Source organism: Haliotis cracherodii, unplaced genomic scaffold (genome assembly GCF_022045235.1).
Source record: "Haliotis cracherodii isolate W230 unplaced genomic scaffold, xgHalCrac1.p SCAF_5, whole genome shotgun sequence".
In the NCBI taxonomy this organism is placed as follows: domain Eukaryota; kingdom Metazoa; phylum Mollusca; class Gastropoda; order Lepetellida; family Haliotidae; genus Haliotis; species Haliotis cracherodii.
Genome location: NW_027266308.1, coordinates 41296045 through 41314044, shown reverse-complemented (window position 1 = coordinate 41314044; position 18000 = coordinate 41296045). Strand labels below are relative to the sequence as shown.

General features: G+C 39.1%; 1 protein-coding gene across 1 annotated transcript; it reads right to left on the bottom strand.

Annotated features, from left to right (window-relative positions):
- Nucleotides 1-439: 439 nt before the first annotated feature.
- On the bottom strand, nucleotides 440-16850 carry LOC139442505 (ADP-dependent glucokinase-like). The gene is made up of 5 exons (XM_071223319.1): nucleotides 16442-16850; nucleotides 14877-15067; nucleotides 9940-10036; nucleotides 2859-2995; nucleotides 440-2040 (listed from the first exon to the last, which is right to left on the bottom strand). Exons 1-5 carry the CDS (start codon nucleotides 16774-16776, stop codon nucleotides 1370-1372), a joined length of 1431 nt encoding a protein of 476 aa, XP_071079420.1. The 5' UTR covers nucleotides 16777-16850; the 3' UTR covers nucleotides 440-1369.
- Nucleotides 16851-18000: the final 1150 nt, after the last annotated feature.

The window sequence follows — 18000 nt, the reverse complement described above, 5'->3', positions numbered from 1 at the left end:
GTTCTAGAGTGGCCTGCTTTCACGTTCTAGAGTGGTCTGCCAGAAACTTCTTAGTTTACTAGTCCAAACATGTAATTGGGCTTTATCTTCTAGTCCAAGCATATGTACCTGACGAGCTGAAATCTTACCACTCAGACTTCTCACTAGAAATCTTGAAAAGCAGCCAAAGTCACAGACATGAATGAAGAACTGGGATAAACAGACCATAGAGCCCTCTCAACAGCAACTTTAGAACAGAAAACCATGTACAACAGCGCCTGTATGTTGTGTTGTTTAGGTGAGGTCAAATGGGGTTTAATATCGCGTCAAAGATTGTTGCACTTATATAGCGACATACATGTGTGTGTGTGTGTGTGTGTGTGTGTGTGTGCGTGTGTGCGTGTGTGCGTGGGGGTGTTCGTGTGTGTGTCTGCTTGTACTGGTCCGGACTGATGACGATTTATAGTGCTAGCCCAATGAGATACCATGCTGCAGTTTAACATGGATACCCCACTCTTGACACAGTATACTGACTCTGAGCCAACCAGTCCTTGTTATAGCCCCTTAATGCTGAGCGCCAGACAGGGTAACAAGTACCATTTTTTAACATATTTTGGTATGACGTGCCCGGGATCAAACACCGGATCTTCCACTCTCACTAGACGACTGAGGCGGTCTTGTGTTGTGTAACTTGTTGTGGGGCTGTACATGCACTACTGTATGTTGTGTTGTGAGTAGGTTCCTGCTCTGAAATACACATGTATTTAGTGTAACACAAATTACTTGTTATTGACTGTACAAGAGCTACTGTAAGTTGGCAACTGTATTGCATTTTACATTGTGTATGATAAACATTGCAAAGATAAAAAATAACATATGTACTGTCAATAAACAGCTAACGGGTAATAATTTTTTTGCATAAAAAACATCACTGGATTTAATTAAATTCTTATAAAGCATGACTGGATATGCATTACTAGTGTTTTAAAAAGCTAGCACCTCTAGATATGATCCATACATAGACAATATTAATCAACAACACATTATCTCTCAGTACAAACTTTCTCAAAGACACAGGAATGGTTCATCAGGGTAATATTAAAGAAACTGTTTCATCTTTCCATTAATTATATCAATATGAAATATATACATACTTTTGCTTAAATAAAATCAACATTTATTTATTTATTTATTTATTTATTTATTTATTTATTTATTTATTTATTTATTTATTTATTTATTTATTTATTTATTTATTTATAAACACATGTTAAGGGGCATTAATACAGAGAACAATATATTATCAATGTGCACATATTAGCAAAGTGTCAAGGTAAATTATTGCAATGTAAGCATGGTAGTTTGGGTAACATTAGGATAAGGGTTATCTCTACAGCTGCAGCACCAGACCAGCTGATGACACGTTGTCCCCGCCACCCCCAGTCTGCAACACCTGCGTACACACCAGCACCGGCGCGATGCAGATCTCGTAATCCTCCTCCTCCCAGCAGGTGACTGGACGATTATCCTTGATGGGGATCCTTTGTGGCTTGGGGTCACTTTTACTGGATGAAAAGGAATCATCCACAATCAACTTTGCTTTTTCCACGTGAATATACTGAGACCCGCAGACATGTCGATGAGCAGTGAGTGCGGCCTTCGCAGCAGCAGACATCGTGTTTTTCCACGCAGACCCTTTTTTCGTAAGGATTGCTTGGTATGCAAGAGTATGCAAGTGGATGCGTGTAAGTTTTCTTCGGCCCCCCGTTTCTTTGGTGTTTTTGAGCATGTTGTACACCTGCCTCATCTGGTCCAGGGTTGTTGCGATTCTGGGATGGCTGTCGGAGAGAAGCGTGACATTCCCACCGGTCATCATGCTGACAAGGTTTGGCAGTTCCTGTTCGTTCATACCGAGTGAATCTGAGTAAAGGACCACACTTTCATAGATCTCATCCATGAGGCTTTTATCTGTGAAGGATGCCAGTTCAAAATGAATCTGGGTCTTTTTGGGAATGTTAGAAAGAGTTGACTCTAATTTCTTCACCCTTTCTTGCCTTTTTCCTGGAATCCGAAAAACAAACAGGAAAAATTAACATACTGTATCATATACAAATTTAAACAGGCCTGTGAATGATTTTTAATTCCGAACATTGCCCGGGTTGATTCCTGACTACATGTAAATTTGATGGTGTGTTGTGTACAGTGAAACCTTGTCAGTCCAGACTGAACCATTGATGAAACAATTATGATGACTTCATGCTAGTGTTGTTGGAGTTACTGGCCATTCTGAACGTGTAATTTAGCAAGTTTCTTTGTTTTGTTTGTTTGCTGTTTAATGCCGCACTCAGCAATATTCCAGCTATATGAAGGCGACTGTAAATAATTGAGTCTGGACCAGACAATCCAGTGATTGACATCATGACCATCAACCTACGAAATTGGGATACAATGACATGCATCAACCAAGTCAGCGAGCCTGACCACCCGATCACTTTAGTCGCCTCTTTCAACAAGCATAGTCACCTCTTAAGGCAAGCATGGGTTGCTGAAGACCTATTCTCTACCCGGATCTTCACGGGTCTCAATTTAACAAGTAAAACTGTTGCAACTACAGGTCATTATATGTGAACCAGAACATGGTTTTAGTCTGAGAAATCACTTGACTCTGTTGATTCCAGAAATAGATCATACATCAGCAGTCTTGTTTTTTTTAGTTACAAATACACAGACAGACAAAAACATAATTATTAATTATTTTTTGGCTATTTTGCTCTTACTGAAAAAAATATTTATGAGCACAATTTCTCAAATTTTCCGAAGAACTAATGTAAGTAATTCCACTTGCGATTCCACATTCTTCTTATCTCATCACTACCTACCATCTTTAAATGGGAAGTTGTCCATCATCTGCAGCCCGCCAACAATCAGCAGGTCGGCGTTGTATGTCTCCAGCTGCTGCTGGAACTCCTCCAGAGATTCTAGGAAGGGGTTCACTGAGTCACTGTGCACGATCAGTCTGAAACAGGCAACAACACAGCTGAACATTTCACATCACAAGTGTTCTATATTCTCGTCACTGATTCAGGAAATGCACTTCTTTAGTCGTGGCGACGAACACACTTTTTCCACATCGCATTTTTTCCGATTGTCAAGTGAACAACCTTTTTATGTAAACCCTGAGGTGAAATTATTGTCTCCTTGCATTTTCTGAAACAAAATATTTAAAAAACAATCCCAGGCTCCTGAAGAATTGTAGTGTTTAATGCCTACCAAAGATGTGTTCACACTGTGTTTTGTTTAGGTTTCGTATTGAACAAAGTCACATTATGGTCCTACACATCTCCACGAGGCAAGAGTGTTAACTGACTTTAAAAGTTCAGTTTCCACCCTTGCCGAACTTGGCTGGAATTCCTGGTCTCGATCGTAGCGCCACAAGTGGCTATTGCGAGTTCTGTCACCTCTGTGCCTCTCCTATGGACCAATCAGATTCCACGTCTCGTATCACTTGCATTTGCTTCAAACAAAATGGCGATGGCCAGTCAAGATGATCTGATCGATAATCAAGATCTGTATTGTGAAAAAACGAATCTTACATCGCGAAGTGCATCAAATCACGTGTGCACATTGATTAAAAACATGACAAGATTTGGAAAATATCTGTTGACACCAAGTTTGCGGTGCACATGCTTTGCAAATCCTGCAGTCGACCAAAATCCGAATGACAGTTTAAGAACCAGATTTCGATTTCATTGCGCTATTTTGATCAAACTATGCATAGACTCGTTAGTCCAGCCAAAATCTAACTCCATAATTATCAGCCTAGTTCGGCAAGGGTGGAAACTGGACTTTTATAGTCAGTTAACTCTCTTGCCTCGGGAAGATGGGTCCTACACACCTCCAGTAGGTTTTAAGTGTCTGGGCCTTGTGGTTTCTGAGGAGACAATATTCAAATATTTTCTATCTTGAATATTACACCAGCAGAACAAACCAGAATCACAGAATCAATTTTCAGATTCCTAAGCCTCATGGATTCTTGGAAGATTGATATTTAAACAAAAGTAAAAATTGTGAGTATACAGCAAATCTGAAACCTCTTCATCTCTTCGCCTGGTTGTGTCCTTATAAATATTGTACATCTAAAATCTGACAGAAGCATTTCATTGTCATCTTTATTGTCAAAGCAATCTTTACCATTGGTGGTATAAAAAAACCTTGACATTTTATTTTTATTTTTCAAGTTTGAAGGTCAGCAGATCCGCAAATCAAGCAAAAGAAATGTAATTATTTGACGGTCGTCTATTTCATAGTTACCATGGTTACACATTGTTATTGAACCCCAATACTTTCTGTGACGAAACATATGTCACAGCGTGTACATCGACAAACATGACAAAGGAAATGAAAACCACATCAATTTACGAAAATAAACATCCAATACAAGCGTAAAGATGGCATTTGTCCCCGATCAAGTGTGATCAATACCAGTAGGAAGCAGGTGTTACAACGTGTAGAGTCACTGCCTCTGTCAACCTATAAATCTGTAGAATCACTGCCTCTGTAAACCTATACATCTGTAGAATGAATCACTGCCTCTGTAAACCTATACATCTGTAGAATGAATCACTGTCTCTGTAAACCTATACATCTGTAGAATGAATCACTGTCTCTGTGAACCTATACATATGTATCCATTTCAGAGCACGAACAGAACTACAAACAGAATACTTCAATATACACGATGTGGCAGCATAGTGGTTAAAGTGTTTGCACGGCACACCAAAGGCCTGGGTTTAATTCCCACATGGGCACAATGTGTGATGTCCGGTATCCCTCACTATGATATAGCTAGAATATTGCTCACATGAATGTAAATGTTCAGGGATATAAACAAACAGCTAAACCAGGGTGACTACAGATTTAATGTTTAAAGCCTGTGCTCATCTAGTATAGTAAGGTCACTGATGTGAGAAGTGCTTTGTTATTTGAATTACTCAACCTATCCTGTGTTTCTGTTTCTGTTTCAGCGACATCCTCACTTTTGAATACAAAGAAACTCTTAAATATAACCCCCCAAAATATCATTACACCAAATAAAGGTGCTTCAGTGCAAACACTGCCAGGAACCAGTCTGTGTAGTGTTTGTTCGTTTGTTTATTTGTTGTTTAATGCCACACTCAGCAATATTCCAGCTATATGACGGCGGTCTGTAAATAATCAAGTCTGTACCAGACAATCCAGTGATTGACATCATGAGCATCGATCCACGCAATCAGGATACGATGACATGCATCAACCAAGTCAGCAAGGCTGACCACACGATCCCTTTGGTTGCCTCTTACGACAAGCATAGTGGCCTTTTAAGGCAAGCATGGGTTGCTGAAGACCTATTCTACCCCAGATCTTCACGGGTCGTGTCTGTGTAGTGAGACAGGCTGACACATTTGTTACAATCTCATCAGGGGTTACTTACGTCCCAGAATCTACCAAAACACAAAACAGTGATAACAGGATGACTGGCACGTAGCAGACAGTATTTAATAGTATGATCAAAGTATAAAAAAATAAAACAAAAATAAATAAATTAACCATCATTTTCAAAACTCATGTTGATGCAAATTAACATTCCAGAAATATAGTCTCCATCCCTGTTGTATAAAACAATAAATTCACATCAATTGTCATGTTTTTATGATGATTTATGTAATGACTACAACAGCTTGCACGCAGCTCCAATAACTTCTCTGAATATATCACCATAATCGGCTGGCCTGGACTGATGAATTACTGATTATAATAGTATCATTTCTCTACATGCATCCAATTAGCTGGTAACTGACTGGCTCTTGGTTTGTTCTAAATCCCCTATGAGGCCCACAATACAATACATCAATCTACAACCCTCGTATCATGATACATACGATACATTTCATTACAAGTTATAATGTTGTAAAAATTGGGAACAATAACAGAAACTGTTCAACACCCAGTACTTCCCTGTTGGCTATAAATAGCATAACCTTTACGATGCCATCTAGCCTATATGCTTCTGTCCTACAATATCCCATATTCGTTCACAAATGATTCAGGGCTGTGATTCTCCTTTAGATTGAGTGAGTGAGTGAGTGAGTGAGTGAGTGAGTGAGTGAGTGAGTGAGTGAGTGAGTGAGTGAGTTGGGTTTAATGCCTCTTTTAACAGTATTCCAGTTATATCGCGGCATGTCAGCTTGATGTGGGAGGAAAGCCCGAAGTGATGCAGGTTTAGCACTTCAATGAAACTCACGAGCATGGGTATGTTGCTGACAAACATAGAAACATAATCGGGGCGAACCGGGTTTCGAACCCACAATCGCGGCGCCTTAGACGACTGGGCCACCTGTGCCCCACTTCTCCTTTAGAAATAGTATGGATATTGTATCACACCCATAGTATGAGAATGCGTCTCGTCACCCCACTGTAGCATTATCTACACTTTTATGCCTGACAGGACACAAGTCAACACACACAGGATAAAACTGTTCATGGGGTAAATATATGATAGGTTCTGGCAAACATGCTTATCGCCACTTTGAACAGTATTCCAGTTATATCACGGCGTGTCAGCTTAATGTGGGAGGAAAGCCCGAAGTGATGCAGGTCTCAGACGTTTACCACTTCGGTGAAACCCACGAGCACGGGTATGGTGCTGACAAACCTAGAAACATAATGGAGGCGATCCGGGATTCGAACCCACAATCTAGGGCTGGGACAGGTCCAAATTTGCTACCCGGGTATCCGCCACCCTATTACCCGACCCGGCCCGGGTACCCGCTGTCGATATTTAGAGATAGGTACAAACTGTCCGATTTGGAAAAGTTTGACCATAGCCCTGGCAAAATGTATTTAGATAAACATGTAAAACGATCCGCTCATGCATACACTGAAGTTTACTGTATGAAGTTTTATCTTTATTCAAACATTCAAACAAGTCAGAAGGAATGGGTGCATTGTCAGAAAGAAATGGGGAAATGGTGACTTATATTGTAACCATAGAGTTTTAGATAATTTTTGTCATCAAACAATATATATCACGTGACTAATCACGGGTCCGGGTAGTCCTGTGGGTATCCGGGTCCTACTCAGGACCCATCCGACCCGGGTACCCGAGTTACCCGTCCCAGCCCTACCACAATCATAGGTTTCTGGCGTGCCCAAGGGACGCAACTCTGCACAGCAAATCGCGGCGCCTTAGACGACTGGGCCACCCGTGCCCCCTTACTTTAACTGAATGCGCATTAGATAAACATTGCTTTCAAATATTGAAATATGAGGAGAGCAAGCCAAACAAAACTATAGTTGTTATTTGTGACAGAGAGACACACCCAGGCTTGCACAAAAGCATAGCAAAATTGCTCCATTGACCTCAATCTCGGCCTGCCTTTTACAACCAGGTCCGCATTCATCCATTATGCCAACAGGTTTCAAACTCAACATTCACACAGGGAAAACACTTCTGCTATTGAGAATACTATTGATGACTGATACAAGGTGCTTTTTTAAATCAAAACACTGAAGCAAATTGATGATTGTCATTGACTGTTGATCCCTTGCTCCAGCACAACACCACGTTGTCAGAAAATAAGCGCTAACACTTTTGAGATGAGCCCTCTCTCTCTGTGACAGCCTGTACACTCGACATCACCATGACATTAGTCAGGACTCACAAGCAGGGGATTGAAATACAACAAAATCAGCTTGTTCAACCAGCAAACTAAGATGAAACAGAACATAGATCATTTCTGCTCTTGTTCTCTGTGCTTTGAACTTGTTGAATCAGTGAGTGAGTGAGTGAGTGAGTTGGGTTCAACGCCGCTTTTAACAGTATTTCAGTCATATCAAGGTGTGTCAGCTGAATGTGGGTGGAAAGTCTGAAGTGATGCAGGTCTCAGACGTTTACTTTCGGTGAAACCCACGGGCACGGGTATGGTGCTGACAAACCTAGAAACATAATCGGGGCGAACCAGGATTCAAACCCACAGTCATAGGTTTCTGGCGTGCCCAAGGGACGCAACTCTGCACAGGGAATGCGGCGCCTTAGATGACTGGGCCACCCGTGCCCCCGTTGAATCAGTATTGCATCCACAATTATTATATGTTTGAAAAAAAGAGAAGATTTAAATGTAATACACAGACATCAGACACATTTGTCCAAACCTCCCACTTCTCAATGAACTGAAAAAAATGAAATACATAACAATGAACCATTTTATAAAAATGACAACTTTATTTGTTTCTGTATGTTAAACGTCTGTCATCAGGACAAGGCTTCATCCTAAACAGCTATTCTGTTGGTAGCTCAAACTGGCTTTGCTAGATTTTCAAGACCTCACAGGAATTCCACATTCTCAGGAAATAACTGCCAAGTACTTCGTTCTCCCCTGTCTCTCCAACAGTTCAGACATTTTTTATATGAAATCATTTTATTGGAACAGAGGTGCACAGATTAACAAGACTTCATTTTTATACATGTTATTAGGGCTGGCTACTGATTTAGATCATCGAGGTCGCTAATCGCTAACTAAATATTGATTAATTATAAACAAATATTGGATAGCAAATATGCAAGAAAGTCCTGAAAGAAATCAACAGATTTCACCACACTGGTGAGCAGTGACACATTCATGCATGGATCACTTTGTGGACATACGCGATATAACAAAAACAGCTGCATTCTGTCTTCGACAATGGACATTATTGGCAATGACAAGTCTGTTTCGGTAAATCTAAACTTTATTTCATCACAATAGTTTCTTTGAGTTATTATCTATGACAACATTTTTATAATCTATAATATAATACTCATTTCCAAAAGGAATTGGATTGGTGAACAGGCAAAGCCTATTTGAACACCTTACCATTCATTGAACATGTTGTATTCACAATTTAATAGCATCTGTATAGTGATTATAGTTCTTCAGCAGTTATCAATGGGAAACCCAAAAGTAATATACACGTAAATGATGTACAAGAAGTCAATCAAACCTTTTTGATACAAGCGACAAAGTAAACTCCATTAGTTTTATTGGGTGTGGTTGAAGTTGATCCATGCAATTGGGATACGATGACATGCATCAACCAAGTCGGCGAGCCTGACCACCCGATCCCGTTAGTCGCCTCTTATGACAAGCATAGTTGCCTTAACAGCAAGAAGACCGGGTCAATATGTATGTAGTAACTGGCAATGAATGATACAAATTGTTTGAAACATGGTGCCAACATTTTATGTGGAAATGGAAAGATATATGCAAATATAAAGAGTCATGCCAGTAGGGGTAACGATGCCTGAGTAAACATGGTAAATGACAATGATGTAGCTGTGTTTTACAAAACCCTGAATGCTGACCTTGACCTTTGGTTCATTTTGACTAAACCTTTTCAAAGATGGGCCCCATCCCAGATTTATCCATCCTTTGTATATCCCAAGTTTAATGAAAAATGCAACTACAAACTTTTCTGTGAGTTTTTCAATCTTGTGACCTTGACCTCTTTGTGTGCCAAAAAAATTCCTGAGGTCATTTGTGAAGCAGTCCATGGAAAAATAATTTCTAACGTCAATAATCTTGATGTCGTGGACGTTTATAACAGTCCTGTTTCACTGGGCTGCTCATAAACTGACACCACTATGTGCAATCAGTATATTCCCTCACCCTGCCATATCCTGTTGTGCCATTTATTCTAACAGCAGGCATTCCTTGTAATTATATATTGTTTTCTTGTCGGAAATATTTCCTGTCTAGCTCGACTAATTTCCTTCTTCTGTATGCTATCATCCACAACAGTGCATACCAAACAATAACTTTCTGAAGGTTTCACTGAAATAAGCTAATTTATACCACTGTAAGGTGGTACACTTCATGTGTTAGGACAATTTCAGTGAAAACGATTCTGGATAAATGCATGTTATTGCGAAAACCGTTGTCTCACCTGTTGGCCCGAGGTGCTGTGTATTGTCCCCACTTGGCACCTGCTTTGTATTCCAGAAGGAGGTGGACATCCTCCGTTATCGTCTGCTTCCCTGTCACTGAAAGAACATCAGTTAGGTTAAGAAGGTGAGGTGAAATTGAGTTTAACGTCGCGTCCAAAATTATTGCACTTATATAGCGATGTGCGTGCGAGCTTGCGTGTGTGCATGCGTCTGCTTGTACTAGACCGATGCCGATTTATAGTGTAAGCTCACTTAGATACCATGCCACAGTTTAAAATGAAAACCCCACTCAGACACAGTATACTGACTCCGAGCCGACAAGTCCTGGTTTGAGCCCTGTAATGCCAAGCGCCAGACAGGGTAACAACAAGTACCATCTTTTAACGTCTTTTGGTATGATGAGGCCGTGGATTGAACCCCAGACCTTTCGCTCACCGGGCGGAAGCTCTACCAGTACCACTAGACCACATAGACAGTGTTAGGCCAAAGAAGGACCTTTCTTGGCTGTGTTTGAAATAAAAACAATGGTCTGTCTGCCACCAGGACCCATATACTTTGGAAACTGCAGTCCCTGACCAAACTCTTCAGGCCCTTGATTAAAATACTGCAGCTTATTGTGACAGGCACTTATTTTAAAGACTGTTTCTCGGGCATCGTTGCATCACTATAAATCCAGCACATCAGTCACTATTATTGCCATGGAACAAAAGATATGGGTTTCATATTTTCCATGTCATATAATGAAGCATATCTGGGTACTCTGGTATCCATGAAAAGACATGCCTGACATCTGACACTGTATCATAAACCCCCAGTGACAGCATCCCATGGTTCTCCAGGCAGGTTAAATCTCAAAATCAAGGATGTAATAATATCCTGGGAATTTTATAAATACAGCTTCCGTTTAGAAAGTAACATATGAATGTTTCTCACTGGAAATTTATTTGGTATTTTAACACAATGTAATGAAATGTAATATCAAATGACCAATGTTTTCTTTATATTCCCAAGGATCAAACACGCAACCCTTGTATCTGTAGCCAAGGTTAAGCCAGCAACAGATAATTTAGGACCATTCCCTATGGTTCAGGGAAAGTATGTTTGAAACATAAAAAAGTTGATTAATGTTGATATAAGTTTCTTTTTTCAGTTTATAAGTTAGTTAATACACTTTCCTGCAGGTTGTTATGATATTTAAAACCCTTATCCTTTGAATAATGTCCCTAAGTTTTATGCTGCAGATGCAGGTTTTAAATATCATAAAACCCCTCTTACATGCTTTATCCTACACTTCAAGAGCTGAGTTCAGAGTGCCTAGTTGTGTTTCAACTATTTGTTGGTATTCTTGGTGGAAAAAATATAAAATGTTCGTCCTGCATCATTTTTGTTTTCACTAAAATAAAAAATAAATTGTACAAACTACCTCATCTCATGTGAGAAAAATGAGCGCAAGGAATATTTCATTTTTGTTGCGCAGCCTCAGAACATGTTAAGTAGCAATGTCAACAAGAAAGTAAAAGTTCTGTTTTGATTCTTGTTTGATCAAAACATTATCACTCTGCATCTTAGAGATGTCATTGCAGCCTTTGTAGGGTGAAGAATCAGGAAACTTATTAGGAAACACATCACAAAGTGGTTATTTTGAAATATCTTCTTTATACATGACGAGGCTTCACCTATTTCTTAAACATTTCAGCAAAAGTATTTATGATGTGTCTGACTGATATTCAACATGATAATATTCTATTTTTGTTATAGTTTATATTTCAAGTGACATTTTTTGAATAACTGAAAACCTACACTGCTGACAATTTTAATATTTTTGTTAATTTCCACCATTCATCTTGGCATATTAGCTGCAAGAACATGGGTAAAACAAGAAACTGAATGTCTGGCCTAACAAAGATATTCCTTGTATTTCTAGAATTCTCATTTTGTCAGTTATTCTTCAATAACTATTGTTTCGTTGCGTTTATTTTCAAACACCCAATGCTCTTGGACCCGGTCTTGAAGACAAAGGTTGGCAAGACAGTATAATCAAGAAAGGAGTATGTTGAAGGTCATAAGTGTGGCGGGACTTGATGGCTGACCTTAGCTCTTGTTACTGATATGAAATGATTAGGAGTTAGAATGGGCAACTTGTGTTGCCAAAAGCAATAACAACAGCACCAGCAAAAGGCAACCACGTTGCCAGCAGCAAAATACTAGGTTTCTGCTCAAAACAGACATTAATTTTAATTAAGTTTAGGCAAAAAGTTTCCATCCACTGAGTGATTTTTAGATTCCTGCTAAAGAGCAGGGTCCGGATAATTATCATGATTATGATGATGGTTGATGAGTAAGTATTTAAATTTGTAGTCCGCCAATAACAAATTTATTGAATAAAAGGGGTTTTGTCTGTACAGCATTTGCCCTGTGCCATGGAAGTACATTCTAGCATTTGAAGAAGAGAGACTGAATGTGGAGAGCTTGAGGCAGGGTGTGTGGGAAGCCGAAAAGTAGAGAATAAACAAGTAAAATCGGTAATGAAATGATGGGTAAACTAAGTTGATTATGGCGAATGAGAGATAAAAAGAATGAGGGTGGTCAGTAAATAATTAGGTCTAGACCAGACAATCCAGTGATTGACATTATGAACATCAATTCACTGAATTGGGATACGATGACATGCATCAACCAAGTCAGCGAGTCTGACCAACTGATCCCGTTAGTCATCTCTTATGACAAGCACAGTCGCATTTTATGGCAAGCATGGGTTGTTGATGACCTATTCTACCCTGGATCTTCACAGGTCGCACGAATGAGAGAAAGAAAGAATAATTACGTCATAGGAAGTAGAATGATCATGATAATGATTGAGGTGAGGTAAGAATGGTAATGTTTTCAATAAACATATTTAGTGTGAAAACAAAATGAAATTATGTTTATGAATGCCACAAATTTTAATTTTCATGTTAAGTATCACATTTTTCTGATCGTAAATTGTAGAGAACAAGACTAGGTCCATCAGTTTGTGTTGCAAGATAATGTTAGATACTTACGCATTAATTAAAACATTGTGATGGCACAGACTTTAATCATGTAAGTCAACATGCAGTGTTAATGAAGATATGTTTCTTAAAGTAAAACAAAAAATCCTTTAAAACAAATTCATTTGTAATATGGACAGATATAGGTCAGCATCCTTGCTAGACAGCTGCCAATAACATATATTTCAGATTGCGTGGAGAATATGATGACTGAGATTGATTTGGACCCTATTTCTGTGTTTTATAGCTTGATATATATTCATGTCATATCAATAGACATATGATATTAAAAATATACATTTGATTTTTTGAGGCTGAAAATGAAACCCAATTTTGCCATTGCATGGGGTTATTGCATAGGGTTATTGTGTAAACTGGGGGGATGTGAGCAGGTTTTCCCCATAAAAGAGGAAAACTCTTGGGGGGGTCTGATTGCATTTTGACTGCATTTTAAGCAATTTCGTGCAGTTTGGACAACATTCACACCAAGAAATATAAAAGCCTATGTCAATAGCAAAAGTCAAGTCAAATAAACAAAGATGGCGGATGCAGTAAAATTTCAAAGTGAAATCAGTATTCTAAAAAAAATCGGGCATAGTTTCCTGACAAAGTTTTCCCTTTGGAATTTCTTATATCTGGGGTAACTTTCAATCTAAGACTGGCCCACAAATCCAGGTCTGAAGTGAATGCTAGTGGTCATGGTGGTGGTGGGACAATACATCAATGCATTGGTGGATCGCAAATTTTCTTATCATGATACAAGTATCAATCACAGTCGCACACAAAGAGAAAATGTCAATAATTACCTTGGATGTTTGCTTTAATAAATGTTACACCAAACACTTATTAGTAGTGAAAACCTAAATATTTTCATCCATTGCACCATACTTGACACTGCCAACAGTAAATCAACAATTTGCCAGGTATTTCTTATCATGATACAAGTATCAATTACAGTCGCACACAAAGAGAAAATGTCAATAATTACCTTGGATGTTTGCTTTAATAAATGTTACACCAAACACTTATTAGTAGTGAAAACCTAAATATTTTCATCCATTGCACCATACTTGACACTGCCAACAGTAAATCAACAATTTGCCAGGTATTTCTTATCATGATACAAGTATCAATCACAGTCGCACACAAAGAGAAAATGTCAATAATTACCTTGGATGTTTGCTTTAATAAATGTTACACCAAACACTTATTAGTAGTGAAAACCTAAATATTTTCATCCATTGCACATACACTGCCAACAGTAAATCAACAATTTGCCAGGTATCTATTTGGCCATTCTGTTTTTGAAAAGGATGGCTTATGTACCACAGATAAGAACATATGTAGTGAGTGAGTATTGTTTTACGCCGCTTTTAGCACTATTCCAGCAATATCATGGTGGGTGACACCAGAAATGGGCTTCACGCAATGTTCCCATGTCGGGAATCGATGGAGCACATGTAAGTATCATGATGCATATGTCATCGTGAACAATAAAAAAACATTTGAACATTTGTAAAATAACTAAACATTTAGGCGTTTAAAAAATTGCCTAAGAGGAAGTGTTAGTCATTTCACTCATTGACTGTAACATAAGTAAGCTATGCTCAGCTGAAATCTGCACGACCGTCAGTGCCCCTTTAAAGCGTCTTTGAACAGTACTCTAGTTACATTATGGCGTCTCAGCTTAATGTGGGAGGAGAGCATGAAGTGATGCAGGTCTCAGACATTTACCACTTTGGTGAAACCTAAAAGCATGGATATGGTGCTGACAAACCTAGAAACATAATCAGGAAGAACTGTGATTCGAACCCACAACAAATTGCAGCACCTTAGATTATTATGGCCACCTGTAATAATAAACAGCACATGATAATACAGCGAATTAATAAAATAAAAATTCCTACCTTTAATGCTTGGATCAAGCGCCTTTGCCATGTTGGGAGTAAGTCTTGCCCCAAGCAGTACATCTAGTCCTTCTTTGGCTAATCTGTTAGCCATGACTGGGGCGTTACCCCCCAATGACCACACCCGATGTGACAGACTGTCTGCCTTGTCGACTAGCTCCTTGAACAGTGTTTCGTTGGAAATGTATCGCCTGAAAATATGTAGGTTTTGTCCTGTTAATTTGGTAAGGATATGAGTGAGTGAAGGAGTGAGTGAGTTGAGTTTAATGTTGCTTTTACCAGTATTCCAGTTGGATCATGGCTTTCAGCTCAATGTAGGAGGAAAGCCCAAAGTGATGGATGTCTCAGATGTCTACCCCTTTGGTGAAACCCACAAGCACGGGTATGGTGCTGTTAAGTTGAACCCAAAAACATAATCGGGGTGAATCAGTGTTTGAACCCACAATCATAGGTTTCTGGCATGTCCTGGGGCGCAACTGGGTGCAGGCTAAAACTGCACCTCAGCAAAACGTCACCGATTTCTCTCGTGAAAACAGCACTGCATTTGGCAAAAACAGCTACTCTGTGTCTGGCGAAAAATGGCACCTCTATGTTTGCTATCGATAAGAATGATTTATGTAGTATTATATCTTCATCACGTGTTTACAATATCAGTCCACGTACCACCGAACATTCTGATAGCAGCTGACTCAGCTAATTTCTCGATAACGATCACAGAAAGTCCGGTACCACATACATGATGGGTCCACTGGTCACAGTTATCACAGGATACAGCATGTTGATATTTTCTGACATTCTTCTCGCATGCAACACATCGAAAGGCCATTGTGAATAATTGTGATCTGACATCACCATGTAAGGCCTCTTAAATACAGTTTCAGCTTGACATTGAGTTAAATTGAGTAAAGGTACTTAAACTTCAATGTGTATAGTGTTTTCACAATATGTTAGCTGAGCCTCCCAATCGTCAGCTAGTAAATTGGAGTATGGGGCTAATTTCTAAGGTTTTCACAATAAGTTGAGTCGCGTATAGGCTAAGTTGGAATAGAGGCTAATTTCTAATGTAAACTTGTTTTTACATTTCACAATTATTGGTGTTTCTAGTTACCATCTAAGTTTAATTTCATTTATTTGACCAAGGTAAAAAAATTTAAATAGTAGCAATAGTAGCCGTTTTTGCTTGAGGCTCGGTGACGTTTCGCCAATCGGTGACGTTTCAGCTATAACCAAACGCAACTCAGTACAGCTAACAGCAGCATCTTTGACAACTTTGGGACCCCTGTGCCCACTAAACATATGTTATTGACTCATCACCAAAGACTTTACTCTGATTATATTGATCCTCAAGAAATCAGTCAACGGAAAGCCACAGCCGTCAGCCTGAGCCAAAGCCAATTAAATCTATAAGCGGAGCCTGGTAAACATGGCAATCAGGTAAGGGTAAACTGCAGTGTTGCAGAATGGAAATTGATAGTCACATTTGTGTAAACGTCAAAACCTTCCACAGCGTCTGACATTTGTCAAATAGTTTGAAGAGTCTCCTAAAAATTGAATAGAGTACTTACTCTGCAGCAGCACCGTGCCTGAAGAAGAATCCCATCAGCTGGGCAAGTTCCGTTTCATTATCAACCGAATGGAAATGTTTTGGGTTGTCGGGTGCTCCAATGTGCATTTTTTCCAACAATTCTAGGCCATCAGAAACTAAATCTTGACATCCTCCAAATCCGATCGCGACCCGAAACTTTGGATGCGGAACCTTTTTTTCGGCCCGCAGTAACCCGGACAACACTTGATGCACCCGCTCTCGCAATGCTTCGTCTGCATGACGCTTGCACAAATATGCAGCTATTACAACAAGGACGGTGATGACACTGCCTGCCTTGAAACCTGTTGACGCCATGTTTCTGCTATATAAACAACAACAAAGGTCTCAAAGAAAGATAAGAACCGGCTATGACAGGATCTCCAATTCAATGTGCGTGGCTAGAACAATCAAAACAAACTGCGGATCTGACCGGAAGTGAAAGTATATACTATTACCCCGAGACTAATTTTATATACCCTCGGACCTCTGTTGAACGCGCACCTGCTCACACATAACACAGTATTTAACTAATTTTCCTATATAATGAAATAAAAAGTTGCTTAAGAGTATTCATTAACAAAAAATACAATTGATAGGTATTCTCCGTCTGGTTAGAAAAGAGAACGCCTTTGAAGATTTGAACGAAAGGTTTTCTCTCTCGTTTCAGCCATTTTTTGTGGAATTACACACATGACAAAGTCATACATGGATACATTGGATTTAATGCTGTCTTTACCATGGGGTAATTTCGATCTACGAGAGTTCACTAACAACATCATACACGTGTCTAAGGAGCAGACTAAAATGGAGGTCAATGGGCAGGATCCGTGCTCCATGCTTGTCATCGAACCCCGATGTTCTTGTCTCAGTTCAAACTTAATTTCAAAATTCTTTTCTTCACGGTAGTTCTTAGATACCAATGACACTATAAAGCCATTTTCCTCGTTTAAGTGATTAATATCAATAAGGTAGTCCTTATTACCTGTTTTGGCTCTGATCTCAAATGGGTTTCTAAGATCCGGAATGTTTTATTTTCATAGGACTTTGTGTGCATGGGTAAATCAACATTTTCGTAAGAATTTCGACAAAGATCAATTGAAGTTGTATTTGATAAAATTGGACGTCTACACAAATACCATGGTTAGTTTGAACAGAAATAAAAGTTGATATTTCTGTGACGTGCCGGATAAAAGGTGATTTTGATATTTTACTTGTGTGTGAATCCTCGAGAGGTTTAAAAAACTTTATCGCCCCATATGGCTTCGACTTGAATTATGTTACAGTGAACGACATCACGATGCTTTGTTTCTGTGTGACGTCATCGATTACAATTATGTCACATGGAAATGCTATCCCTAATCTCTATGTTACCGAAGCTGGTTAGCTGTACTTTAACAATCAAGACACTTGTTATTAAAGAATTGACTTCAATGTTCTTATTTTTCGTTTATGGGGGTTAAAACGTAAAAGCCTCTAACGTATACATAGCAGATTTATGCAAAGAGCGTATCGGCTTATACGTTTATAACTCCATAAACA

Excerpts from the sequence above, each read along its gene's own strand:
- LOC139442505 (XM_071223319.1), bottom strand. The coding sequence starts at position 16,776 with ATGGCGTCAACAGGTTTCAAGGCAGGCAGTGTCATCACCGTCCTTGTT. Across the intron at positions 15,068-16,441 it reads AGGCACGGTGCTGCTGCAGA|GCGATACATTTCCAACGAAA; the intron begins GTAAGTACTCTA and ends ACATATTTTCAG. Across the intron at positions 2,996-9,939 it reads ACAGCACCTCGGGCCAACAG|ACTGATCGTGCACAGTGACT; the intron begins GTGAGACAACGG and ends TGCCTGTTTCAG.